General features: G+C 42.7%; 1 protein-coding gene across 2 annotated transcripts in view; it reads left to right on the top strand.

Annotated features, from left to right (window-relative positions):
* The first annotated feature begins 1,193 nt into the window (after positions 1-1,193).
* The window catches only part of ADAMTS6 (ADAM metallopeptidase with thrombospondin type 1 motif 6), a 299,292-nt gene continuing 273,326 nt past the window's right edge, over positions 1,194-27,159 (top strand). For both annotated transcript variants that reach the window (XM_065406967.1, XM_065406966.1), the window contains exons 1-3: positions 1,194-1,290; positions 2,412-2,770; positions 18,401-18,569. In XM_065406967.1, coding sequence (XP_065263039.1) covers positions 1,194-1,290; positions 2,412-2,770; positions 18,401-18,569 — 625 coding nt within the window. The remainder of the gene's footprint in view (positions 1,291-2,411; positions 2,771-18,400; positions 18,570-27,159) is intronic.

Below are 27,159 nucleotides of genomic sequence, written 5' to 3'. Positions count from 1 at the left end.
AAGTTCCTTCCAGCTGTAGATGTTAGAGTGACTTCATATGGTGTTGGGTATTTTTATTTAAGATGTTTTCAACCTTTCATGTGTTTTGTTGTGACTACTGGTGGACCCACAGAGCCCGGTGTGAGGCAGGTGTTACAGATTGCTGTATAAAATTTTAAGACCAGCATTTTATTCAAAACAAAATAATGGGTAAATTGTAATGTCATTATCAACAATTTGTACAGTTCCCAGCATACTAAAATTATTAAAGTATGTACAAATACATTAAATGATGAGCTGTATGTACAAAACGTCTTTGCTAATATTTAAAACACAAAATTAATGCAATTAATAATTTCAAATGATTAACTTAATTCTCTAGCAGAAACACATGGGAAACTTCCATTGAAGTTAAACTGAATTTTGCCTGCATAAGGGGTTCAGGGTGAGCCCTGAATGAATAATAATAACAATAACGTTCATGTTGTAGATCAGATAACCACAGATTTCTCTGTCAGAAAACGTTATGATGCATTCCCAGGTTCTTCCTTTGTCTGCCAGCATACTGGGTCTAATTATCCACTATTGAAATCAATCAAAACATTGCACTGACTACAGTGAGCCAAGCATTTATATTTAAAGCAATATGTTTGGCTTTGTAAATGTTTGTTAAAGCCCTGATCCCGTAAACACTTACATACATCAACTGGATAAGTAGTTCCACTGAATTCAATAAGAATGACACGTGCTTAAAGTGTGTGTATAAGTTTCTGCAGGATTGGGGCCTTAGACCATACAAGCAACAATGTTCAAATCTGATTACCAACTATGTAGTAATTCATGACACTTGGATAGCATTTTTGCAGTATAGATCTTCCAATTTAAAGTAGACCTTACTTTGACATGCCTTTTTTTTCTTTTTTTCAGGTAAAGAAATGGACAAAGTTTAATAACTATCAAGTCTGACACCTTATTGATATCTAAAGGAATTTTACAACATACTTGTTTTTGAACTGAGAAAATGACTGCAGATATAGAAGAAAGCACAGGTTGTTGGAAAAGAGTACCTGTCAAAAAGTGGAACATCCAATAATTATTTTGGAAGAAATATAAAATAAATATCTCTGTTATGGTGCGATTCTGGAGTGGAGTTAACTCTATAGCACATAGGTAGCCCTCCAAAAAAACCCAAACCCTTTCTGTTTTTCTAAATTATGGAAATTTTGTGGAAGACGTTGACCTGGATTTTGAGCCTAGTCATGGCTTCATCGGAATTTCACAGTGACAACAGGCTTTCATATAATTCTCAAGGTAGGGGTCCCACTTTTATAGCTGGAAAGATATATCCCTTTTGCACTAATTTCAGGTAATGCTTTCCTAAGCCATTGTTATATAAATAGCTAGTAATCATATTGACACTTATGTAGTTTTCTCATGATTTATTATCATGAAAGTCAGGGGTACTGGAACAATTTGTATAATGGGGGTGCTGAGCGCCATTGAGCCAAACTGTAAATCCTGTATATGACGGAAACCACTTCAAGCCAGGGGGTGTGACAGCACCCCCAGCACTCCTAGTTCCAGCACCTATGATGAAAGTTCATTTACAGAGAAACCCATTAGGTCAAAGTGTATCTTGAGATTGATGTTTTAATTTCTTTTATTTCTAACTTTAACCATAACAAAGTCCCGCAAGTTAAATTTAATCATAGAATCATAGACTTTAAGGTCAGAAGGGACCATTATGATCATCTAGTCTGACCTCCTGCACAATGCAGGCCACAGAATCTCACCCACCCACTCCTGTATCAAACCTGTGTCTGAGCCATTGAAGTCCTCAAATCATGGTTTAAAGACTTCAAGGTGCAGAGAATAGCACGTTAAAGACTGGCCATGATCTCATAAACATTTTTTAAAATTGCAGAAACTATAAGAGTCTAAAACATATCTTGAAATATTTGCATTTGTAGCCTTTTTTAGTGAAATGAGGACACATTTAAATGTTTTTGCAAAGATAGTTTTTCATTGCAACTGTTTTTATTTTTGCAGGTGGATCTAATAGTTTTTGTCTTTAAATGAAATCATTGGTAGATGTACATTCTTCACAGTGTAGAATGTAGCCCCAAATGTTTACATAGTAGGTTAAATAGGAAAAATATATAGTGAATTTGAAATATTTGCATTTCTAGTGACATCAAATTAACAGGGACCTGCGTGAATTTTGCTGACTCTTTTTAAAAATAGAATATTTTCCTTGATTTTATTTAGCAAAGCTTTTCACCTTGCATATACCTGAAATCAACTTTCACTCATGAGGGTGATGGGATTTAGCCAACTGTGGTTAATGTTTATACTACTACTTGTTGTTTCCTGTTATATTTTCTTTTCTTTTATGCCCATTTCCTGGACTGGCTTACCTTGTGATTACAAAGAGGAATTCCTGTCTTACCTTGAACATTACCAACTAACAGTCCCAATAAGGGTTGATCAAAATGGAGCCTTCCTCAGCTTTACTGTGAAAGATGATGAACCCTCAAGCAGAAGGAAGAGGAGTACAGACCTTTATGACCAAGCATCTAAATTATTTTTTAAACTTTCTGCCTATGGCAAGCACTTTCATTTAAACCTGATTCTCAACACAGATTTGGTGTCCAAACATTTTACAGTCGAATACTGGGGGAAAGATGGACCTAAATGGAAACATGATTTGTTAGACCACTGTCATTACACAGGATATTTGCAAGACCAACATAGCACAACTAAAGTGGCTTTAAGCAACTGCAATGGTCTGGTAAGTGCATGTTATATATTTTAGTGTACTTTCCCCTTTAAAATATAGAGGAAGAACTTAATTAGCGTATGTTCATGTTCTTTGAGTTCCTGCAAGAAGCAAACACACAGAAAGGCAAGGAACTGAGTTCTGGCTCCTGAGGATAAGTACTTATTCTAAGTACTAAGGCCCAGTCCTGTAGTCCTATTTCAGACAAAATTTTAGTGCTGCCAGTGCCTGTATTAGGGCTGCAAGATTAGTTATGGAGTGAGATTAGATTTGTCAGGACTGTTGCAAACTCCAGGAATAAAATTGACTGGTCTTATGGGTGCTGAGTGCCTTTTGCAATGGACTGACTGGCATGAACTTCCAGTTCAGGGTGTATAGCACCTCTCAGTATTGTGTCCAAAAGGCCTGAAATAAATAATGAGGAAGGAAAACTCTCTGGCCTAGAAGTCTTCTGTGCTACAGTCCCAAGGAGTGAACAGGAAAGCAGAATCCTTTGCAAATAGAAAAGCCACAAAGTAATTATTTACATTTTTTACAGGATCTTTATATTTATAAATCAAATAAAAACGCTTTAAAGTAACAGTAGTGTTAGAAATCCAAGTATTTACAATGATTTTTGAAAAAATTTCTCTCATTGTTGATGAAACTCTTGGTCATTCAGCACTAGTTCTTATATGGAAAAAGTCTTACTCCCTAATACTATAATTGAAGCCTAAAAATAACAATAGGCTAGGGAATTACAAAGTGATAAAATAAAAGATCATGATTGGGAAGTACTAAACCAAGAGTCTACTGAGTGCTGTAGTAAATTTTAAAATACATGTTGCTATTATCCACTGCAAAAATATTATTATTTTACTGTTTCTATTACAGTAGCCTGTAGAGGCCCCCAACAAATATTAGGATTTTATTGTATTAGGTGCAGAATGTTGAAATGTTTTTTTTCTCTGAATTACTTTGAGCACTTCCTTTTTTCTCCTGCAGGTGTCATAGAATAATACATCCTGTGATATTCATTGATAACAAAAGTCTACTATTACAGTGCAGCGTGCCAGATGATAACCTAGCTAACTAGATAGATTGAAGTTCACTTAGCTAATTGTATCTGTGTTATCAGAGTGATGCATTCTGGGGCACTTCTCCCCCAGAAGGATTTCAAGAGGGAAAGTCAAATTTAAGAAGCTTAGTTAAAATGTATTTCTGTGTTTAAATGCATCCACAGCCTGGTGAGTGGCGGCATACAATACATGTTTCTGGGCTTAACTTCAATTTCACTTTACCTTTGCAGTTCATCTGTAAGGATGTGTTTTCATCTTTAAGGATGTGTCTTATGCTAATACACTGAGTTATCGGCATGTAGATTGTATTCTAAAGATACTGTAGTGACTGGAGCTCCACTTTTGGGTCTCAGCTTGCTAGTGTACATGCCCGAATGCCCCGACACTCAGAAATGTTTGCCCTTTGAGGCACAGGCTGGCTCACCTCATTTTGAGATCAACTGACAGTGCCTTAGAGCCCTTCTGGACATTCCATTTTTGTTCCTGTCTGGTCTTGGCCAGCTCACAAGCTCCCTGTCAGAGCTGGGGTTGTTGTAGATGATCCCTGTTGTCTGCCACGCCTACAGACTTCGACACTGGTGTTGACACCATTTCTATACCATTTGATTTCTCCTCTAGCCATCTCATTCGCCGGTGCTAGCTTTCCTTCAAAGCTTTTAGCTGCATAGCTGGGGACATCTTGAGGTTATTGGCATCTCCTTGAGATAGGGAGCTCCTTTTGACTTGCATGGTTCACATGCTCCAGTGTCTTCAGCAGGTGTCTGTTGGTCACTGGCCTTGTCACTTCCCTCAGACATTCCTCTGGCTTCTCAGTAGGTTGATAGTCTGTGTTTTGTCAGTAGTTTGACCTTCTCAGCACACTGTGCTTCCAGAGCGTTGACGCCTAACTTTAAGTGTCAGGTTTCCCGTTTAATTCATTATCTTTGGTGTCTGGCTATTGACGCTTGTTCAGTATTTCTTCCAACCATAGACTCATAGACTCATAGACTTTAAGGTCAGAAGGGACCAATATGGTCATCTAGTCTGACCTCCCGCATGATGCAGGCCACAAAAGCTGACCCACCCATAACAGAATCTTCCAGCCTGCGACCCCTGCCCTATGCTGCGGAGGAAGGCGAAAAACCTCCAGGGCCTCTGCCAATCTACCCTGGAGGAAAATTCCTTCCCGACCCCAAATATGGCGATCAGCAGAACCCCGAGCATACAGGCAAGATTCTACAGCCGGACCCTCATTTTACCCGCGATGGCACGTTAATGCCTAATTGACTAAAATCACGTTATCTCATCAAACCATTCCCTCCATAAACTTATCAAGCCTAATCTTGAAGCCAGAGAGGTCTTTCGCCCCCACCGTTTCCCTCGGAAGGCTGTTCCAAAATTTCACCCCTCTAACGGTTAGAAACCTTCGTCTAATTTCAAGCCTAAACTTCCCCACGGCCAGTTTATATCCATTCGTTCTCGTGTCCACATTACTACTGAGCTGAAATAATTCCTCTCCCTCCTTGGTATTAATCCCTTTGATATATTTAAAGAGAGCAATCATATCCCCCCTCAGCCTTCTTTTGGTTAGGCTAAACAAACCGAGCTCCTCGAGTCTCCTTTCATAGGAAAGGTTTTCCATTCCTCGGATCATCCTAGTGGCCCTTCTCTGTACCCGTTCCAGTTTGAGTTCATCCTTTTTAAACATAGGAGACCAGAACTGCACACAGTACTCCAAATGAAGTCTCACCAGCGCCTTGTATAACGGAAGCAGCACCTCCCTGTCCCTACTAGAAATACCTCACCTAACGCATCCCAAGATCGCATTAGCTTTTTTCACAGCCACGTCACATTGCCGACTCATAGTCATCCTGCGATCAACCAGGACTCCGAGGTCCTTCTCCTCCTCCGTCACTTCCAACCTATGCGTCCCTAACTTATAACTAAAATTCTTGTTAGTCATCCCTAAATGCATCACCTTACACTTCTCACTATTAAATCTCATCCTATTATTGTTACTCCAATTTACAAGGTCATCCAAGTCTCCCTGCAGAATATCCCGATCCTTCTCCGAATTGGCAATACCACCCAACTTTGTGTCATCCGCAAACTTTATCAGCCCACTCCTACATTCGGTTCCGAGGTCAGTAACGAATAGATTAAATAAAATCGGACCCAAAACCGAACCTTGAGGAACCCCACTGGTGACCTCCCTCCAACCCGACAGTTCACCTTTCAGTACTACCCGCTGCAGTCTCCCCTTTAACCAGTTCTTTATCCACCTCTGGATTTTCATATCGATCCCCATCTTTTCTAATTTAACCAATAATTCCTCGTGCGGCACAGTATCAAACGCTTTACTAAAATCAAGGTAAATTAGATCCACCGCATTTCCTTTATCTAGAAGGTCTGTTACTTTCTCAAAGAAGGAGATCAAGTTGGTTTGGCACGATCTTCCTTTCGTAAACCCATGTTGTAATTTGTCCCAATTGCCATTCACCTCAAGGTCCTTAACTACTTTTTCCTTCAAAATTTTTTCCAAGACCTTGCATACTACAGAAGTTAAACTAACAGGCCTGTAGTTACCCGGGTCACTTTTTTTCCCCTTCTTGAAAATAGGAACCACATTAGCTATTTTCCAGTCCATTGGAACCACCCCCGAGTTTACAGATTTATTAAAAATTATCGCCAAGGGGCTTGCAATTTCTCGCGCCAGCTCCTTCAGTATTCTAGGATGAAGATCATCCGGTCCGCCCGATTTAGTCCCATTTAGCTGGTCAAGTTTGGCTTCCACCTCTGATACTGTAATGTCAATCGCCCCTCCTTTATTCCCCTCTGTCCCGCTCTCTCTATTCCTAAGCCTTTCATTAGCCTTATTAAAGACCGACGCAAAATATTCATTTAGATATTGTGCCATGCCTAGATTATCCTTAATCTCCACTCCATCTACATGCTTCAGCGGTCCCACTTCCTCTTTCTTTGTTTTCTTCCTATTTATATGGCTATAAAACCTCTTACTATTGGATTTAATTCCCCTCGCGAGGTCCAACTCTACACGGCTTTTGGCCTTTCTCACCGCATCCCTACATGCTCTGACCTCAATAAGGTAGGTTTCCTTGCCGATCTCTCCCCTCTTCCATTCTTTGTACGCTTTCTGTTTTTTCTTAATCGCCCCTTTGAGATGCCCGCTCATCCAGCTAGGTCTAATTCTCCTGCCTACTAACCGTTTCCCCTTTCTCGGGATACAGGCCTCTGACAGCTCGTGCAACTTCAGCTTGAAATAATCCCAGGCCTCATCTGCCTTTAGCTCTCTAAGTATGTTAGCCCAATCCACTTCCCTAAGTAGTTGCCTTAATTTATTAAAGTTGGCCTTTTTGAAATCGTAAACCTTAGTCACAGTTTTATTTCTGTGAATCCTTCCATTTAGTTTAAACCGAATTAGCTCATGGTCACTCGAGCCAAGGTTGTCCCCTACAACCATTTCCTCAATGAGGTCCTCACTGCTCACGAGCACCAAATCTAAAATGGCATCCCCCCTCGTCGGTTCAGCTAATACTTGATGAAGGAATTCATCTGCTAGTACGTCTAGGAACATCTGAGCCCTATTATTGTTACTAGCATTTGTTCCCCAATCTATGTCCGGGAAGTTAAAGTCCCCCGTGATTACACAGCTCTTATTAGTTTTTACTTCCTTAAAAACATTAAATAGTTCTCTGTCCGCATCCAGGCTAGATCCCGGCGGTCTATAGCACACCCCAAGCAGTATCTCAGGGGAGGCTCTAGTAGTTCTTTTGCCCAGTGTAATTATTGCCCAGACAGACTCCGTCTTATCCATTCCATCACTTATTATTTCTTTACATTTTAGCTCATTATTGACATACAATGCCACACCCCCACCTTTACCTTTTTTCCGGTCATTCCTAAACAGCACATACCCTTCCATACCTGTACTCCAGTCATGACTACAGTTCCACCACGTTTCGGTTATTCCTACGATATCAGGTTTCATTTCTTGGACCAGGAGCTCCAATTCCTCCATTTTGTTACCTAGGCTTCTCGCATTTGTGTATAAACATCTTACCGTATGCTGTCTATCCTTTCTCCCATTAGTTATGCACTTTGGTACGGACCCCGTAGTGTCCATCCGCCCCCTCCTTTTTATGTCCAATTCCCTACCCCTACCTATATCTGTGCTTATCTCTTCGCCCTCTTTTTCAGTGTTGGAATCTGGCGTGGAGATTAACTGGACATCTCCCAACCGTCTCCCCCAAGTTCCTAGTTTAAAGCCCTTTTGATGAGATGAGCCAGCCTCCCTCCCAGAAGTCTATTTCCTTCCCTACTCAGGTGAAGTCCATCCCGTGAGAACAGCTGTCTGTCCCCGAAAGCCTCCCAGTGGCCATACATCCCAAAGCCCTCCTTATAGCACCACTCCCTTAGCCAGCTATTTATCCTCACAATCCTGTCTGCCCTTTGCTGTCCTTCTCTAGGAACAGGCAGAATCCCACTGAAGATAATCTGAGCCTCGACTTCCTTAAGCGTCTTCCCCAGCCTGGCATAATCTCCCTTGATTCTCTCTAGCGAGAATCTAGCCGTGTCATTTGTTCCTACGTGAAGGACAATTAAGGGGTTCTTACCTGCTCCTTTTAGGATCCTTTTCAACCGCAGGTCCACATCCCGTATCTTAGCGCCCGGCAGACAGCACACCCTTCTGTTTAGTGGGTCCGCCCTGGTCACAGGCCTGTCTAACCTCCTCAGTAAGGAGTCCCCAATCACATAAACCTGCCTTTGCCTGGGGGCAGCGCAATCTACCAATCTATCCCCTGTTCCCTGCGGCCGTAACTCCTGTCTGTCTCTATTTTCCCTTATAGTCCCCCTATTGCCATCCTGTATCCTCCTGGGGCCGAGTATTGATGCTGTTTCCATCAACTCCTCCCCCCCTGTCTATTGGACTAGCTGCCCTTCTTTTCTTCCTCTGCCTCCCACCATCAGTTACCACCTGCTGCGTCCCCTCCTCATTAGCCAAACACCCAAACCTGTTCCTGAGTTCTGTTTCCCCCTCACTAGCCCTCCTTTTCCTTGGCCTGCTTCTCACAGTCACATGCTTCCACTGCTCTTGTTCTCCCCCCGACATTCCCCCCTCACAGACCATAGCCTCTGCTTCCATCTGCACCCCCGAGCATTCCCCTTCAGCCACCCTTTGCCTTTGCTCCATTAACTGCTCAACCCCCCTTCTAAACTCTACCAGGGTCTCTACCTGCATCTCCAACCCCTGAACCTTTTCCTCTAACAGGGCAATTAGGCGGCATTTCATACAGACATACCTCTGATCAGGTGCACCTGCTAGGACCATATACATACCGCAGCTGCTACATGCTTTCATCTGCATTGTGTCCCCTGCTGCTTGGCTCATGGCTGCTATGGTCTGTGCCTGCAGCCTCTGGGGAAACAGAGCACACCCACCACCGCGCCCACCTGCCTCCCCTTCCACCTCCCCCTGTAAACTCCCACTTAAACTCCCCTGTTAGCAGCCCTGTTGGCCGGCTCCTGGGGGCCGCTGCTTGCTGCTAGGATTAAGGTAATTCTGGGTCCCCAAGCACACCACAAATGGGGATTCTCAAGGCCTATTCTCTTGTGGGCCTGCCCCTCACCAGGGTCATGTCTCCTACTTCGAATGGCAGCGTCACAAAGCCCACTACCCCTCCCAGAAAGGCCGAGACAGTGGCATGGGGCTCCTTTCACTCCCCAGAAGCAGGAGCAGGGGTGGAAGTAAGGCTCTCTTTCCCCTTCTCTTTAAAAGAGGTGGGGACCCTCCAGAACTTACACTTCAGCTGTTGGGATATCTCACTGCACTCTTGGCTGGGCTCACTGCACACTTCTCCTGCCACACAGAGACTCCTTTGCTGGATGATGTTGGCCCTCCAGAGCAGTGGATTTTGGAGTTAACACCCCATTCAGATGAACCCATCCCACAGCTATTTTTTCAGGCTCTCTGCCATTTCAGGCAGAAGTCACTGAATCAGTTACAGTCACGTCATATTTTCAAACTTTTCCTTCCCACCACTGGGAGTAGAAACTTCCCTTCTTACATTGAAAGCTTACATTCTACTGTAATCACAAATCTCCAGGAGCTGGGGCTCTAGCCTATGCCTTAATCTTGCCCTGCTTCTAGTTCTCCCAGCATCTGTTTTTTGGGGGAAATTTGGGAAGTCTCCATCATTCTCTGGACTGTCTGAAACTATTTTGTATAGTTTCTTTTATTCCTCTAAAACTGGGGTTTTTGGAGACTGCCCTGTGGTTTTTAGCCTCTAAGAGTAGGAACCAAGTCAGTGTGATAAAGAGAGAATAATTACTTATTGACAATTCTGCTTCTCTGGAGAGGTCATTTGTTTGAATTCCTACTTCACATGCCTTCCTCCTCTTAGATATGTGGATGGGCCTACATTTTCAATTACTAATTTTTTTTCCTGAAAGTTTCCTCCTATCACAAATAGCCTTTGGTATCTCTTATATTTTGAATGTGAGGAGCCTTGTTTTTCCCCTCCTCAAGGAACTAAAACAAAATGTTCTTAAAGGTATTGAGGCACTAGCATTTGATCTTAGAATAAGGCTGTGCCTGAGAGGCCCAGATGCCTTTGAGACAATTCTACCCTGTCCCAGGCTGGCAAGCTGAGACCCAAGAGTAGGAATACAGTCAAATGATATCTTCAGGGAAACAGAATTACAGGTGAGCAATTATTCCTTTTCCAAGAGTCTCAGTTTAAAGTCTCACTTTAGTAAACATGTCATGAATATGGAGAAATAAGTCTCTAATGGAGTAAGGGGAGATGTTTTTACTGAGCTACTTCCAAGGTATAATGGCAGGAAAGCCTCATTCTGTTGTTGTAAGAAAAATATTTTTTGTTCATTACAACCTGTCATTTTCAAAGTAACACACACTAAGTTCATAAAGACCCTGTTTATAATATTTCTCTCTGTTTGCACTTCTATACTGTTATTTCTTCTATCCTAACATTTCATAGGATTCATATTCATAGAGTTTAAGACCAGAAGGGACTATTAGATCATCTAGTCTGACCTCCTGCATATCACAGGCCCTTAAATTTCACCCGGTTACTTCTGCATTGAGGTCAATAACTTGTATTTGACTAAAGTTGGGTTAACGCATAATTTCCAGAAAGGCATCCAGCTTGGATTTGAAGACATCAAGAAATGGAGAATCCACAGCTTCCATTGGTAGTCTGTTTCAATGGTTAATCACCCTCACTGGTAAATGTGGGCCTTATTTACAATATGTATTTGTCTGGCTTCAGCTTCCAGCCATTGGTTCTTGTTACATCTTTCTTTGTTAGGTTTAAGGAGTCCTTTAGTACCTGGTATTTTCTCCCACTTGATCCCATTCTGATCAAGTCACCTCTCATTCTTCTTTTTGATAAGCTAAGCAGTTCTTTAAGTCTCTAACTGTAAGGCATTTTCTCCAGCCTCGGAATCATTTTTTAGACTCCTTTCTGCACCGTTGTCAAGCAACATCCTTTAAAAATGCAGAGACTAAAACTGTGCATGGTATTCTGGTGCCAGTCTCAACAAAGCAGTATACAGAGGAGAAATCCTCTCTATATTCCTCCTTAATACTTCCCTGTTTATAAACTGAAGGATCACATTGGCCCTTTTTGTGACAGCATCTGGTACTGGGAGCTCATGTTGAGTTGCTCACCCGCCTTGTCCATCTTTTAAAGTAATTACCATTTAACGCAACTAAATATTTTCATAGACGTGAAATCAATTTTAAATATGACACTTTGGATGACATTTAAAAATATTATTTGATTTATGAAGATTAAAACCAGACCATATCCTGTTCTAGATCTGTCTGAGTGGAGTTCCCTTTGATGGAAATGGGTATTTCGTGTGTGGGCTTAGCTTTCACAAGATCCTATAAAGGCTGTCCTGTGTGTGTATGTAATTACTGGGAAATGAGCGTACACATACAAACATAGTCATTTGCAGCATGAATGTGCAACTATCTATGTACTGTGCAAGAACGGTTGAGGAGTGGGTGGAGCTGTATTTATGTTGGCACATTTGTAACTTTCAGTGGAAAATTGTGTAGGAAGCTTCCATTATTGTCAAGCAACAATACATATGTGTACAAATTAAAGTAGGAAAGCTACTATTTACTCAGTTGCTAAAATGCTTTTAGATGTGTGGATTAGAAAGTCTCAGAAAGAGCAAAGTCAATACAGAGAGCAAACTATGGCTACTTTTACAGTAGCAGCTGGTGAGGTGATTCCCCTGCTCGTGTGCACAAACGCACACAGCTCAGTGAGAGCTAGCGTGAATCTAAATAGCAGGGTAGCTGTAGTAGCACAGGTAGCAGCAGTGGCTAGCTCTGTGAGAGCTAGTGTGAGTATCTGTACATGAGCAGGGGAATCATACCCCTAGCTTGTAGTGTAGAAATAGCCTAATACACAGAAATACGTTATTTATTCATGTCTTGTCCTCACAGAAGAACAAGAGAAAAGCAACATGTTGGGCCTCTTCGGGAAGATATGACAAGTCAGATATTAATTCTATGCTTTACCCCTAATGGAGAAAATTATGTCATCCATAATATTTTTGTAATAGGTGTATTTTAAATGGTAACTCGTACAAACACCTCCTCCCAAAAAATTTGTTTCAAAACCCAGTTAAGATTGCTACCTAACAACGTAGTTACCTATAACATCATTTAGAAACCTCAAATTCATAAAAACAAGGAAATAGGTTTTCAGTAGGTACAGGACTGGGTTTACAACTATTACTGAATTCAGTAGGAACAGGATTGGACCAAAACTATCCAGAAAAGCCATATATATTTTTTTTAGTTTTGAAATATTTTTCCATATATAGACAGCACTTGAGTTTTCAAGGAACTTTAACCACATGGAAAGTTTGAAGGAGTGTTAGTAAACTAGATAAAGACAAAAACATTTAAAAAGACAATATTTGAAATCATGGTAATTTTTGAGTAATCCGTAATTCAAAAACACTGTGATGTGGTTCCCCCATCCCCCCTGGGCAAAAATGTTCTCTTTTGCCTTCACAGATATCTGACAATTTTCAGGCCAAACCATTGTTCAAAGCTGAAGTTTATAGGGGGCTAAAATAGAGTATCACCCATTATGGAGAAATGGTAGCCTCTCCATAATTAGGGTTTTATAATAGAAGGTGGTTGAAACCCTAAGAAAAACTATTTTATTAGTAAAATTATATTTCTTTTCCATTAGATAGACAGCTTTAATTGCAAGCCATAAATTAAGTTTATTAATGGTGATCTGCAAAAAATTTAACAAAGTTCCATCAGCTTAGCCCTGGTCTACACTGGGGGGGAGGGGGATTGATCTAAGTTACGCAACTTCAGCTATGTGAATAACGTAGCTGAAGTCGACGTACTTAGATCGACTTACCGTGGTGTCTTCACCGCAGTGAGTCGACTGCTGCCGCTCCCTTGTCGACTCTGCCTGTCCTTCTCGCGGCGCTGGAGTACAGGAATCATGGAAGAGTGCTCGGGGGTTGATTTATTATGTCTAGACTAGACGCGATAAATTGATCCCCGCTGAATCGATCACTGCCCGCCGATCCGGCGGGTGATGTAGACATACCCTTAAGAAATATATGCTGGCTGCTTCCCCCCCAAACCTGAGTAAGCAGGACACTGAGTCTATAAAAATGGCCTTGTTTAGATTCCACAATGTGCCAGTCCTCTCCAGATCACCATCTCTTCCTCCAAATTATGCTTAAGAATATGCTATGCTGATGATGTTTCATCAATTATAGAACTACCTTGATTAACATTTTATTAAATTTCTTAGAGGTCACTTTTACATTGTGATGATCTTTACTTGTGTTTTGGACCTTGAGGTTTAACTCATGTAGTGTATATATTCAAGCAACCAAAAATACACCCTACCAAAACAAGACTCCCCACTCCACATGCTTTTCTTTCTGGGGTGAGGATGAGAGAACAAACAACATGTGACATATGTGTAGTCATTTTGCTTAGTGCATTACTGGAAGGCACTCAGATTCTTTGGTGATGAATATGGTATAAAAACCTATGTAGAATAGAAATAGAATAGAAAACACAAAATGAAAAATTAATTAAAAAACATAAAAATGTTTAATTACTTAATGGTCAGCTCAGTCTCACACTCCTTATTCAAAGAAGCTTCTTATTGCTGTCAGTGCAAGTTTTGCCTGACTAGGGAGTGGAAGGGCAGGCCCAAAGTGTGCTTTAAAGTTTCACTTCGGATGTAATAGCACAATTCCTAGAATTCATTAGCCAAAAATTACTAAAGGTGTATAAACTGGAAACATTTCTAAATGCATATACTTTCTAAATTGTAAAGATCATAATTGTTCTGTATTTTTGTTGATATAGTCATTGACTACGTACGGAGGCTGCATTGATTTATCTCAAATATGTTTCAAAATCAATTTAGTTAAATCACTGCAAACCCCTTGTGTGGGCACACCTGTATCAAACTGGTTATAACTGTTTAGTTTGCATATATAAATTTATTGATGCAAGCTAAATGATATACACCAGGCTTAACATGATATATAGACACAGAGTTTTTGTCCTTGTTTAACAAAATCACTTTAAAAACTAAACTTTAGTTAAACCAGTGCAACCTACGTATAGGCTAGGCCAGATACGTACTGTTGACTTCTTGATTTGAGGTAGAAAAGTATGGCAATACTCACTGGTGCTCCCATGGGTTTTTACTCACAGTAGATTGCAGATCTTTGTAGTATTTATTGTCTCTCTCTTTTCTTACATGCACTGAGCAGTGAATTAATGTTGAAATTTGAAGTGTTATCATTAATATTTGAGTTAGTACTCTTTGAAATGAATGGAACAGATCTTGCCTCTCAGATTTAGGTTCTGTAAACACAGGCAGATATCACTCCATCTGTTACACTAGGGTCATGTTTTTGAGGCTATCTCAGCAACCATATAACACCTAGAGACTCAGTTTATACATTATGTGGACTATACTGGCATAGGTACGTCACCGTAACTATGCTGGCATAACCCCATAGTATAGATACAGCCTACTCTGACAGAAGGGGTTTTTCCATCAGTGTAGGAACACTGCCTCCCCGAAAGACAGTAGATAGATTAGTGGAGGCCTTCTTCCAGAGACATAGCTGGAGGTTATCTACACTGGAGGTTAGCTTGACATAGCTATGTCTGTCAAGGGTATGTCAACCTAAATTTAAGTGTACACCAGGCTTTAGGGCTAGATTTAGAAGAGGGATGTAGGCATCTAACCTTTAGGCAACCTGCTGCCTAGTGGAATTCACCACCTCAGCTTAGGCTCCTAAGCTCCCTACATTATGTGTTGGTGCCTAAAACAGGGATTCACAGAAGCCAGCATGCTGAATGGGGAGCTGCCTAAGCTAGCCAATAGGAAATGCTGAGGGGAGGGGTGTTGCTTAAGCCCCACCCTTCAAAGGAAGTGAGGCATCTGTCTCTGCTTGGGATGCCCGGTCATGAACCTCCGCCTGGAGTTAGGCACCTAAACCAGGTCAATGCTTTCTAAAGAAAAAGTGAGGAGGAGCTGCTGCTACCCTGCGTATATCCACTAGCTTAGTGATTAGAGCACTCATCTCGGATGCTGGAATCCTGAAGTGCCGCTTTGACCACATTAAAAGTGGAGACTAGAACCTAAGTCTTCTACCTCCTAGGTGAAGGCTTCCCCCCTCAACCACTGGGCTATAGGAGGATATTCTTGAATGGGTCTTTTTCAGTCGCTCCTGTATCATTTTGTATGACATACTTCAATAGTCATTGGAGCAGTTAGTGAGTGAGAATGATGCCATAGCCCTGTGGTTAGGGCATGTAGCTGAAAGCTCTGGGTTTAAGTCCTTCTTAAGAATTGGGGGGAAGAGAGATTTGAACCTGGATCTTCCACAATCTTGGGTGAGTGCTCTAACTATTGGCCTACTGTATATAAGGGGTGGCCACCATCTCCTCCTGTCTGTCTGGTGTGGGATAGGCACACTCAGAGCATGCCTACTGGATTGGGCCCAACAGCCAAGACAGGAAGGGGAACGTCTAGCTTATGAATCCTGCTTGAGCTTAGATGAGCATTAGATGCTGAGCAGCTTGGAAATGTCAGGATTTTGGTGGCTTTGCACATGCCCACTGGCAGAAATGTTGCAGGGATTTTTATTGGTGGAAACACAGTGACTTTAGGTTAGGTAATAGCTGAGTGGGGGGGTTGTGAATGCCAGTGGCACCTAAATGTTGTACTTAGGTGCCTAAAAGGGTAGTTAAGTGCTTGAGCCCCTTTTGTGAATTTAGCCCTTCATTTTTATTTTAAATGAAAACTTAGGGCTTGTCTTCACTACCCGCCTGGATCGGCGGGTAGAAATCGATCTCTCGGGGATTGAATTATCGCGTCTCGTTGGGACGCGACAATCGATCCCTGAATCGACGCGCGTACTCCACCAGCTCAGGTAGGAGTAAGCGCCGTCGACGGGGGAGCCGCGGCGGTCGATTTGCCGCCGTCCTCCCAGCGGGCTAAGTCAGCTCGGATACGTTGAATTCAGCTACGCTATTCGCGTAGCTAAATTTGCGTATCTTAAATCGATCCCCTCCCAGTGTAGACCTAGCCTTAGATGTGGAACAACAAGAAGGTGGTATGGAAGAGGTCCGGTACCAGCATATGCTGGCTAAATTTGAGCCCAGATGTTATTTCTTTTGTGAAGTAACTCAGTTTAGTGCACATGTAGTGAAAACTACTGTAGAAGAGGAGCATTTATGGTAATGGTTTCCATGTAGGAAAAGGCAACTGAAAGCTCTGTGTGCAGTTTAGGATATGTGCTCATATTCTTTGAAAATAAATGTATAAGGTACATATATAAAGCACCTTCCTTTCCAAAGTGTCCCACAGCACTTCACAAGCTATATACAAACTACTGAAATATGGATGTGCAAATGTACAGGGTACCTCTGGCAGTTTCTATAAGTCATTAGGTGAATGTTACAGCCTTGTAAAATGACCCCTTACAATCTTGCTGCATGCACATTACACTGCCTGCCGAGACACAATAGCTTATGTGCTAATTTTTGAAAGTAGAGGTTCTGAGCACCACCTGGGAGATGCTGAGTATGCTTAGTTAAATAGTCAGACCATGTCTACACTGCAAAATAAAACCCATGGCAGCGAGTCTCAGAGACAGGGTCTACAGACACCTGGTGGGTGGGTCTCAGAGCCCAACATCTAGCCTAAGCGGGAATGTTTATACTGCTATTTTTAGCACCGTAGTGCAAGCCCCTCAAGCTTAAATCTGTAGACCCAGCCTCTGAGACCTGCTTCAGTGTGGTTCTTTTTCCTTCAGTGTAGACATACCAAATGGACTATTTAAAACTATGTCTAACTCTGGTTGACTTCAACATAGTCTTTATAATGCCTTTAGTGTAGATCGTATCAATTCCTAAGTGACTTGCCTAAGACCACAGAACCAGGGTTAGAATTTGAAACTTCCTGCTTCCCGTACCTCTCTCTCTCGTATTGTAAAGATTGTCATCAATTCCAAAGCCCTTAGGTGTTGATGTAGGGACTGGAATCTTCAGATTGGCAGATATAGTGTGGAATTATGCCTATAAGGCAATTCCCTAGTGTTTCCACATACAAAGGAGCTCCAAAGCTGGAGTTATTTCTTCTAAATTCAGTTTTAATGGCTGAAAATCCACATATTAAGGCATGTAGGAATTTGTGGAGTTGGCCTGACATGTCTCCTTTCCTTCCTTAACCACTTCCCCTTTCATGAGAATCTGAGATTGCAAACATGGAAGTAATGAAGAATAAAAGGTCTTCTCTCATGCATTGTAAAATTTGGAAAAATGATCAGTTTCCTGGGGAGAATCCAAACTAGTGAATAATCTGCTACAATCATGATCTGCCTAAGATCTGTAGTGGAATTCTGAGGTAAAAATGTATATTTAAAAAGTACCTCATAAATAGTGTAAATTAATTAATGTTATTAATTTGAGCCTAAAGAAGTGCAATATAGTGTTAGAATTCAGCATTTGGATACAAAACAGTGGTTTCTTTGAATAATATTTGCCTAAAATAAATCTGTTATGTAAGTTTTCTCTTTTGATGCAATGTATTGCATTAAAACATCTCTCGGTATGCCATCATAGAGAGACACTGTGTTCACTCTTTGAACAAGGCCATTTTGGCTTGGCATCATTTTTAATGGATATGAATCATATAATTCTGGAACATCTTTGTCAATAGATTGTTTCATGAGGGGGAAAAAAAGGCTGATTGTCACACACCAAAAAAGGTCTCTTGCTGTCTTACCACATCTGGCCAAAAATGGTGGGAAAGAATTGAGGAAGGAAGGCAGTAATTTCTTCCTCATTTTCTCTTTGTGTTGCTAATAAGAGCCCGCTCCTTCTCCCATGGAAGTCAGTGGGGATTTTGCTGTGAGTTCAATGGGAGGAAAGCTGGTGTTTGCTCTGTTTAGTATGTTGTCTTATAATGAAGGATATTTGCAGAGAAACAGTAACTAGTTGTTTTTGTTTGTCTTTTTATTCTCCTTTAAGCATGGCGTTATTGCTACAGAAGATGAAGAGTATTTCATTGAGCCTTTAAGGAATATAACTGAAAATTCCAATCATTTTAGTTATGAAAGTGGTCGTCCCCATGTTATTTACAAGAAGTCTGCCATGCACCAACGACATCTCTATGATCATGCTCATTGTGGCGTCTCAGGTAAATAAGCATGAACATCAATTATGCTTTCACTCTTTTAAAAAAAGTGTCATTTAAGATTTAAAACTAAAAATACCTTTATATTATTTCTACTTCGGTTCCATGTACAGTATATAATAGGGTTTTATTATAGTGAGTTTAGTGTTAGGAACTCTCCTCTTGGATGATGCTCTTCACCCCTTTGAAAAGTAGCTTTGCATTTTTTTCAGATTCAAGTCAAGAATGTAGTGTCTTTGAAGGCTAAGGCACTGGGAGTAAGTCTTATTTTATTCCTGTATTGAGTACAGTGGTAGTGATGAGCGCAGGCTTCCTCACAGTGTGCTGTAAGTGTACCTCATCCCTGACTGGAAGGCATGACTTGAGTGACTAAGTATTACAGCTGAATGTTTAGTAAGTGTTGTGTATCTCATTTGAGAAAACTTGACACATGATAAATGTGTGTTGATGTTATGATTAATAATATATTTGGAAATGAGCTGGAAGTCACCAATTTTTTCTTTGATACCCTTTGATACTGATTATTGATTCAGTTTGTTAAGGTTACTCCCAAAATAGTTGCATAGGTGATTTAATTATGGGTGTCACGGGAGTGACATCATAGTTTTGGTTGAAAGATGTTTCCATTCACAGCCCAATTTTCCATCCACTTTAAACTTTCTCAAAACTCTTCTATTGTCCTCAATGTTCCCTGCTTAGACTGAGGCCAAAAGATAACTTTTTTTAGGTCAGTTTAGAGTAAATCTAACAAGCTGTTTTAGATTTATGGAACTAAAAAAATATTTTTTACATCTTTGACAAATGGTCTAACCTTTTATTGTTTATGTACATCTTAAGAATAGTTTGTTCTTAAAAGTTCACTTTAATCTTGGGCATTAGTCCTCAGTAAGATCTTGTGCATAGGACAGGTTTGGCAAATATTAATTTCAAAATAAAAAAAGGTAACAAATTCATTATTGACGTAATCTCTGTTGGCTGCTATTGTTGGAGACTGTAACTTGCTGGCACCATCTGACTGAGATTACAACACACAGGCCCATGCCTGGAGAAGAGCTTTCCTGAGTGGTTCAGTTAATTGTGTTCTTCCTCTGTGTGGGGAACAGCACCCTTCAATTCCTCCTATTTAATGAAAGGATCATGGAATGTAGGTTACTGCTTTTCCCCCCCATGATCATAGCCCCTATCAAGGCTAATTCCCCACTTTGGCACTTTGAGTGCAGAAGGTGGGGGCCCGCAAGGATTCTAAAAATTAATACTTGCCACTCCAGGCTTGTATTAAACTTCCAAGGTTACAGCTTTTCAATTACCTTGCACCACCCAAGTGCAAAACCCCCTTGAGAGCCCAGGAAGGCGCACTTGGGAATTCCTTCCTGTGGGGTACCCTCAAGCCCTTTCACACACACCCCCCGGAAAAGAAAAGAAAAGAAGGAGGAAGAACAAAAAGGAAATCAGCTGTTGCCACCAGCTAATTAAACAACATGTGCACAAACCTCTTAAGACACAGAAATCCAATCATGTTCTTAAAAAAGATTAATTTTATTTTTTTTAAAAAGAGGAAGAACATACATCTGGAAACTCAGGCTATTGCTAGATTTTAAAAGAGTAACTACAAGGATTAAGCATCAAGAATAGTTTTCTTGAGGTTCAGCTTAAAGGTTACAAGCAAAACAAAAGCATTTGGGGTTAGCAAAGAGGAGTCCACAAGCCATAAAGAAATAAAAAGGATAAACCTAATTGCATCTTCCTAGACATTTCCTAATCTACTTACATATCTGGGGTTTTAGATGAGTAGTTTCTAGGTATGATACTGATGATTTTTCATATCTGGCCCAAAGCTTCTTACAGCATAACTGCAACCCTGTCTGCCTCTCCCCGGAGAACAACAGACAGACAAAAGGGGAGTCTTGTTTCAATTTTAAAAAGTTCTAGTCTTCCCATTGGCTCTTTTGGCCAGGTGCCCACTCACTTCCTTTACCTATGCATAGCAGTGAGACTTTTTAACCCTTTATAGGTAGAGCAATTAGAGAACAGCTACTAAGAGGGATTTTATAGGTACTGGCTGGCTGGGTGTCCATAAAAAGGAGCTATCCCCCCCCTTCATTTATCACAGCCCCAGAGCAGGGAAGACATATCAGCCCCTCCTAAGGACACCATGTGGGGAGAAAGATAATTAACTATGCCCAAAAAGTCATCCGTGACAACTGAGGGGAGGTGAGATGACCAGCCTGGTGTCGGCATATTCTAAGAGGTGATCATCACACACACAGTTCATCAAATGTGTATATTGAGAGCTTGCAGTCCTATAAAATGTGTCCCTGCACTCTCTTAAAAGTGTCCATATACTACCCACAGCTTTCAAATCCTTCCCACCCTCAAATCCCTCCCATTCATAACCCCTCCCACCCCAAATGCAAACCATCACCTGCAACAGATTCCTCTCTACTTCCCCTCACTGCCTTGGAACCTCCTTGTCCCAAGTTCCTTCTCCTGACATACTCTCCACATTTCTCTCAGATGTGTGGGTCTTCCACCCTGCCCACTCCACTCCTCCTCCCACCCACAACTGTCAAACCCTCTTCTGTCAGCTGCCACATCTTTTTTGACATTCTCATCTCAGCTACCAAAATCCTACCAACGCCTTCCATGATAATTATTAAACCTCTGACCCCCAATTGTCAAACCCCCAAACTTCCTCAGGACCTCTGACAAGATCTTTTTTTAAATCCTTTCTCAACTTCCAAATCCCAGGACCAGGTCTACACTAGAAACGTTTGCTGATATAGTAATGTTGGTTAGGGTGTGATTTTTTTTTTTTTTTTTTTTTTTTTAAAGATACCACTTTGATACCAGCAAAAGCTGTAGTGTAGATGCAGTTACATCAGCAAAAAAGTGCTTTACTATATATTCAAGGAGCTATACTGGTAAAAGCACTCTGGCTGATATAAACTGTGTCTACGCTAGGAGAGTTTGCCAGTATAGCTATATTTCTAATATAGACTAGACCAAAGTACCAAAGGACACCTAGCCTGTATTAGCAAAATAGACAGGTATAGAGGGATCTCCAGTCGATAGCATTTGGTGGACATGGGGAAGATGATATTTCTGACTCATCTGAGAAAGATGTTCAGATATGTGGCATGAAGTGGGCAGATTGTCTGGAGGATGTTCAGTTTTCCTTCGAGTGATTGTGTACATATACTTTCCACCGGATGTGCATGTGCGCTTAGTGCACTGGAGTGGGAAATTTTTGTACCCCTACATAGCACATACATCCCTATTGTCCTTGTGCTCTTAGGTGAGGGCATAAAAGGGGCGTGTCCACCACCTCCTTCTCACTTCCTTCTTACCGCCTGTGGCGAGAGTTGGAGTCCCCTGTAACGTTAGCTTTGGTTAGCCAGCTCTGGAAAATGTTCTCTGTATAGTTAGTATAGTTTAGTTTAGGTGTAGTTTTATTAGTACCTGAAGGATTTATTATGAAAAAATCCCCAGGTTTTAAACAGTGTGCCATGAGCAGGGCTGTTATCTCTGTCACAAATGGGCACAAGAGACGTCTGGTTTTTCTGGGTGAGGGACAGAAGGGGGACAAATGCCCTATTTGTACTTTCTTTTGCACCCACACTAAGAAGCAGAGTGACTATCATCTTAAAAGTTCACCTCATGAAGGAGGTGATAAGACCTGCAACTGAACCAAGCCCCAGTCATGACCCAGAGGATTCTGAATCAACTCAGAGTGCTACTCCAGCTACTTCTGACTCCAAACGTAAGTCTGGGAGTAAACATCATCCTTCCCCTTCTCTATTTGAATTGAAGTGTTCTAAGCATTCAGGCTCTGACATTACCTCTAAGTCTCAGGCTGCTCTCTGAAAATCATCTGGTAAATCCTCTGGTGCTGGTTCAAGGCCTCGTAAATGGAAGCGCTCACTTCTTCTGTCAAGCATGGCATCATCAAAAAGTAAATGCAATTTTGGGTTGCATTAATAGAGGCATAACATGCAAGTCACAAGAGGTGATAGTCCTGCTCTACTCTGTGCTGGTGAGGCCTCAGCTTGAGTACTGTGTCCAATTTTGGTCACCAATGTATAGAAAGGAAGTGGAGAAACTGGAAAGTATCCAGAGGCAAGCAACAAAGATGATCAAAGGGATGGAATGCACGCCATATGAGCAAAGGCTGAAGGAACTGAGTATGTTTAGTTTGGAAAAGAGGAGATTAAGCGGGGACATGATAGCAGTCTTCAAATACTTGAAAAGCTGCTATAAAAAAGATGGAGAGAAGTTGTTCTCTCTTGCCAGAGGGCAGGACAAGAGTGAATGGGTTCAAATTACAGCATAGCAGATTTAGATTAAATCTCAGGAAAAACTTCCTAACTGTAAGAACAATAGGACAATGGAACAGACTGCTTAGGGAAGTTGTGGAAGTTCCTTCACTGGAGGTTTAAAAAAAAAAAAAAGGCTGGCTAGCCAGGGCCGGCTCCAGGCTCCAGCCCACCAAGCTTGTGCTTGGGGCGGCACCTGGAGGGGGGCGGCGTGGCGCGGCGCTCCGGCTCTGGCCGCCGGGGAGAGCGGAGCCGCAGCGGGCTCGCTGCCCTCCCCCGGTGCTCTGGCCGCCGGGGAGAGCGGGGCCGCCACTGGGCTAGTCGCCCTCCCCGCGGCACTCCGGCCGCCGGGGAGAGCGGAGCCCCGGCCGGGCTCACCGCCCTCCTCCCGGCGCTCCGGCCGGTCGGGGAGAGCGGAGCCCTGGCCGGGCTCGCCGCCCTCCCCTGCCGCGCTGGGAGGGGGAGGGGGGACGGCGGGACGCTTTTTTGCCTGGGGCGGCAAAAAAGCCAGGGCCGGCCCTGTGGCTAGCCATCTGTCTTGGATGGTTTAGATACAACAAATCCTGCATTTTGGCAAGGGTTAGACCAGGGAGTGGGCAAACTACAGCCCGGGGGCCACATCCGGCCCTCCAGACATTTTAATCCAGCCCTCGAGCTCCCTCCGGGGTCCAGGGCTTGCCCTGCTCTAGTGCTCAAGCAGGGTCGGGGGCTTGCCCCACTCTGCGCGGCTCCTGGAAGCAATGGCATGTCCCTCTCTGGCTCCTATGTGTAGGAGCAGCCAGGGGTCTCTGCACGCTGCCCCCGCCCCAAGCGCCACCCCCGCAGCTCCCATTGGCCGGGAACCGCAGCCAATGGGAGCTGCAGGGGCAGCGCCTGTGGATGGGGCAGCGCGCAGAGCTGCCTGGCCACGCCTCCACTTAGGAGCTGGATGGGGGACATGCTGCTGCTTCTGGGAGCTGCTTGAGATAAGCACCGCCCGGAGCTTGCACCCCTGACCCTCTCCCATGTCCCAACCTCCAGTTCCAGCCCTGATACCCCTCCTGCCCTCGAACCCCTTGGTGCCAGCCCAGAGCACCCTCTTGCACCCCCAACCCCTCAGCCCCACCCCAGAGCCCACACCCCCAGCTGGAGCCCTCACCCCTCCAGCACCCCAACTCCCAATTTTGTGAGTATTCATGGCCCACCATACAATTTCCATAACCACATGTGGCCCTTGGGCCAAAAAGTTTGCCCAACCCTGGGTTAGACTACATGACCCTTGCAGTCCCTTCAAACCCTATGGTTCTATGATTCTATCAATTCCGACTCCATCGGGGCCATTGAGTCTGGTCTTCATATGTGCTGGGTCCTTCCCATCATACATAAGCTCCATTGGATCCATCAGCACCAAGACATTTATCCGAGGTGCCTTCTACTCAGTACTTCCTGGCTCCTAGGGATCTCCTTTGTCTTTCCTTTCCTGGGCCTCTTCAGATACAGTTGGTTCAGGCATTTGCATACCCGACACCAACAATTCACCTAGCTCTGTTGATACATCTGGCACTGATGATGCACTTGGCTCCATCGATGCTTCTGGCACCGACACATTTGGCACCTATGGTGCATTTGGCTCTTCTGGTGCATTCGGCACCGCTGGTACTGACATCTTCTCTCGCTTTTTGACCACTTGAACCAGTACCGTCTACTGATCCTGGTGTCTCTCCCATACATAGGCCATGACCAACAGCTATGGGAACAGCTTTTCTTTATCCTGAAGCAGTTTACATGTCCACTTCATCGGACAGGTGTGGAGGAGCACACGGTTCGGACAGAGTCATTCCATAGGGGAGGATCTATTAAAGGGGATTCTCTATATCCTAGCAAAGAGGAGGGGATAGAAGTTGATAAAGTACAGGTAGGAACTGAAGAGAAACAGTAAAATGAAAGAGTACCATTCAATTACATCACATGAAGGCAGACAACTAAAAAGTGACAGATTTTATAAGTGCTTGTATACAAATGCTAGAAGTCTAAATATTAAGATGGGTGAACTTGAGTGCCTGGTATTAAATGAGGATATTGATATAATAGTCATCACAGATACCTGGTCGAATGATGACAATCAATAGGACACTAGAATATCAGGGTACAAAATGTTTAGGAATGACAGACTAGGTTGTGCTGGTCAGGGAGTGGCACTATCTGTGAAAGAAAGCAAAGAGTCAAATATAGTAAAAATCTTAAATGAATCAAGCTGTACAACAAAATCTCTATGGACAGAAATTCCATGTTTGAATAATAAGAATATAGCAGTAGGAATATACTACTGACCGTCTGGCCAGTATGGTGATGGTGACTGTGAAATGGTCAGGAGATTAGAGAGGTTATAAAAATAGAAAATCCAATAATAATGGGGGATTTCAACTATTGCCATGTTGACTAGGTACATCACCTCATCACCTCAGGATGGGATGAAGAAATAGTTTCTAGACCCTATTAATGACTGCTTCTTGGAGCAGCTAGTTTTTGAATCCACAATGGGAGAGGCAATTCTTGATTTAGTCCTAAGTGGAGCACAGGATCTGGTCCAAGAGGTGAATATAGCTAAACTGCTCAGAAATAGTGACCATAATATAATGAAATTTAACATCTTTGTGTGGGGGGGAGGGGGGGTGAAATACCAGTGAAGCCCACCACAGTAGCATTTAACTTCAGAAAGTTAGTGAATGAGAAAGCTAGTGAAATGGAAATTAAAAGGAACAGTCACAAGAGGGAAATGCCTGTAAGTATTAGAATTGGAAAAGTTACAGAGAAGGGCAACAAAAATGATTAATTAATGAGACCGTTCTCTGAGCTCCTCAACTGCCCCCTTAGGTTGGTGGAAGCGCTCCTGGTGAGAACACACACAACCAACCCAAGGAGGGTAGTGTGGACATGAACCACTGCAGTAATTACTGTGGTGGTTGTAAGTCAACCTAATATAGGTCCACTTAAGTTTTTAGTGTAGACATACCCCCAAGTGTTCTCCCAAGTAGGTCTGAAACTAAATGTGCAGAAGTCACAGTTACAACTCACTCAACGTATAACTTTCATAAAAGCAGACCTCCACGTCAGATCAGCCATAGCTTATCTCCAAAAGTGGGGGTATCAATTTATAGCTGCCCTTTCCAACAGCCTCAGGTCCAACCCAGCAACAACAGTGCATGTCTGCCTTCAGCTCCTGAGCCACATGGCCTTGTGCACATACATAACTCCGCACTCCAGACATCACCTTCTCTTTCTGCAGGGCTGGCTTCATTTGGTATATTGCCCTTCCAAGCATCCTCTGGACATGCCCATTTGTGTACCTCCTTCAGTGTTTGTCTCTGAAATAATAGTTGGATCCATGAAGCATACGCAAGGGAATTCCATTTCTATCTCCAGAACTGACTATGACTCTGGTAACAGATGCATCTTTAAAGGCTGGAGTGTCCATCTTGGTCATCTTCAGACATAAACTCTTTGGTCACCTCAGGAAGCTTCCCTCCACATAAATGTCCTGGAGCTCAGGGCTATTCGTGGGCCTGAAAAAAATTTATGCCCACTATTCAGAACCAGACGGTGCAAATTCTTACAGACAGCACCACCACTATGTTTTACCTGAATAAGCAGAGAGGTGCAAGATTGTCTCCACTGTGTCTGGATACTATTGTCCTGTGAAATCTGTGTATTCATAACAATGTTTCCCTGAACGCTTTTCACCTTCCAGGAGTGAGAAACACACTAGTGGATTCCGTCAGCAGGGTTTTCACAAGTGGTCAATCAAGAAGAATATTCACCTCCAGATTTTCCACTGCTGGGGATACCCAGTAATAGACTTGTTTGCGACCAACCTCAACAACAAATGCACAATGTTTTGCTCCAGTGCCGACTGCAGCTGGGTTCCATCACAGATGCTTTTCTTTTTTTCTGGTCGGTCACCTCCTAAATGCATTCCCTCCTGTTTCTCTCATTCCGAGGGTACTCAGGAAGTTGAAACAAGACAAAACATAATTGGTTCTCATTGCACTGGCATGGTCAAGACAATATTGGTTCACAGATCCACATTACCTATGTATCTGTTCACCGATAACTCTACACTAATCAAGGATCTTCTGTCTCAAAGCCAGGGCAAATTTCTGCATCCCAACCTCAGATCTCTCCACCTTAGTGTGGATGACATGTGGTTGAACACCCAGGAGAAGATGTGCTCCTGTGAGGTTCAGACCATCTCAGTGGGCTACGGTGACCAGATCGCAAGAGTGAAATATCAGGACACATTG

Source organism: Emys orbicularis, chromosome 6 (assembly GCF_028017835.1).
Source record: "Emys orbicularis isolate rEmyOrb1 chromosome 6, rEmyOrb1.hap1, whole genome shotgun sequence".
Classification (NCBI taxonomy): domain Eukaryota; kingdom Metazoa; phylum Chordata; order Testudines; family Emydidae; genus Emys; species Emys orbicularis.
This window is presented reverse-complemented; position numbering and strand designations above follow the sequence as displayed.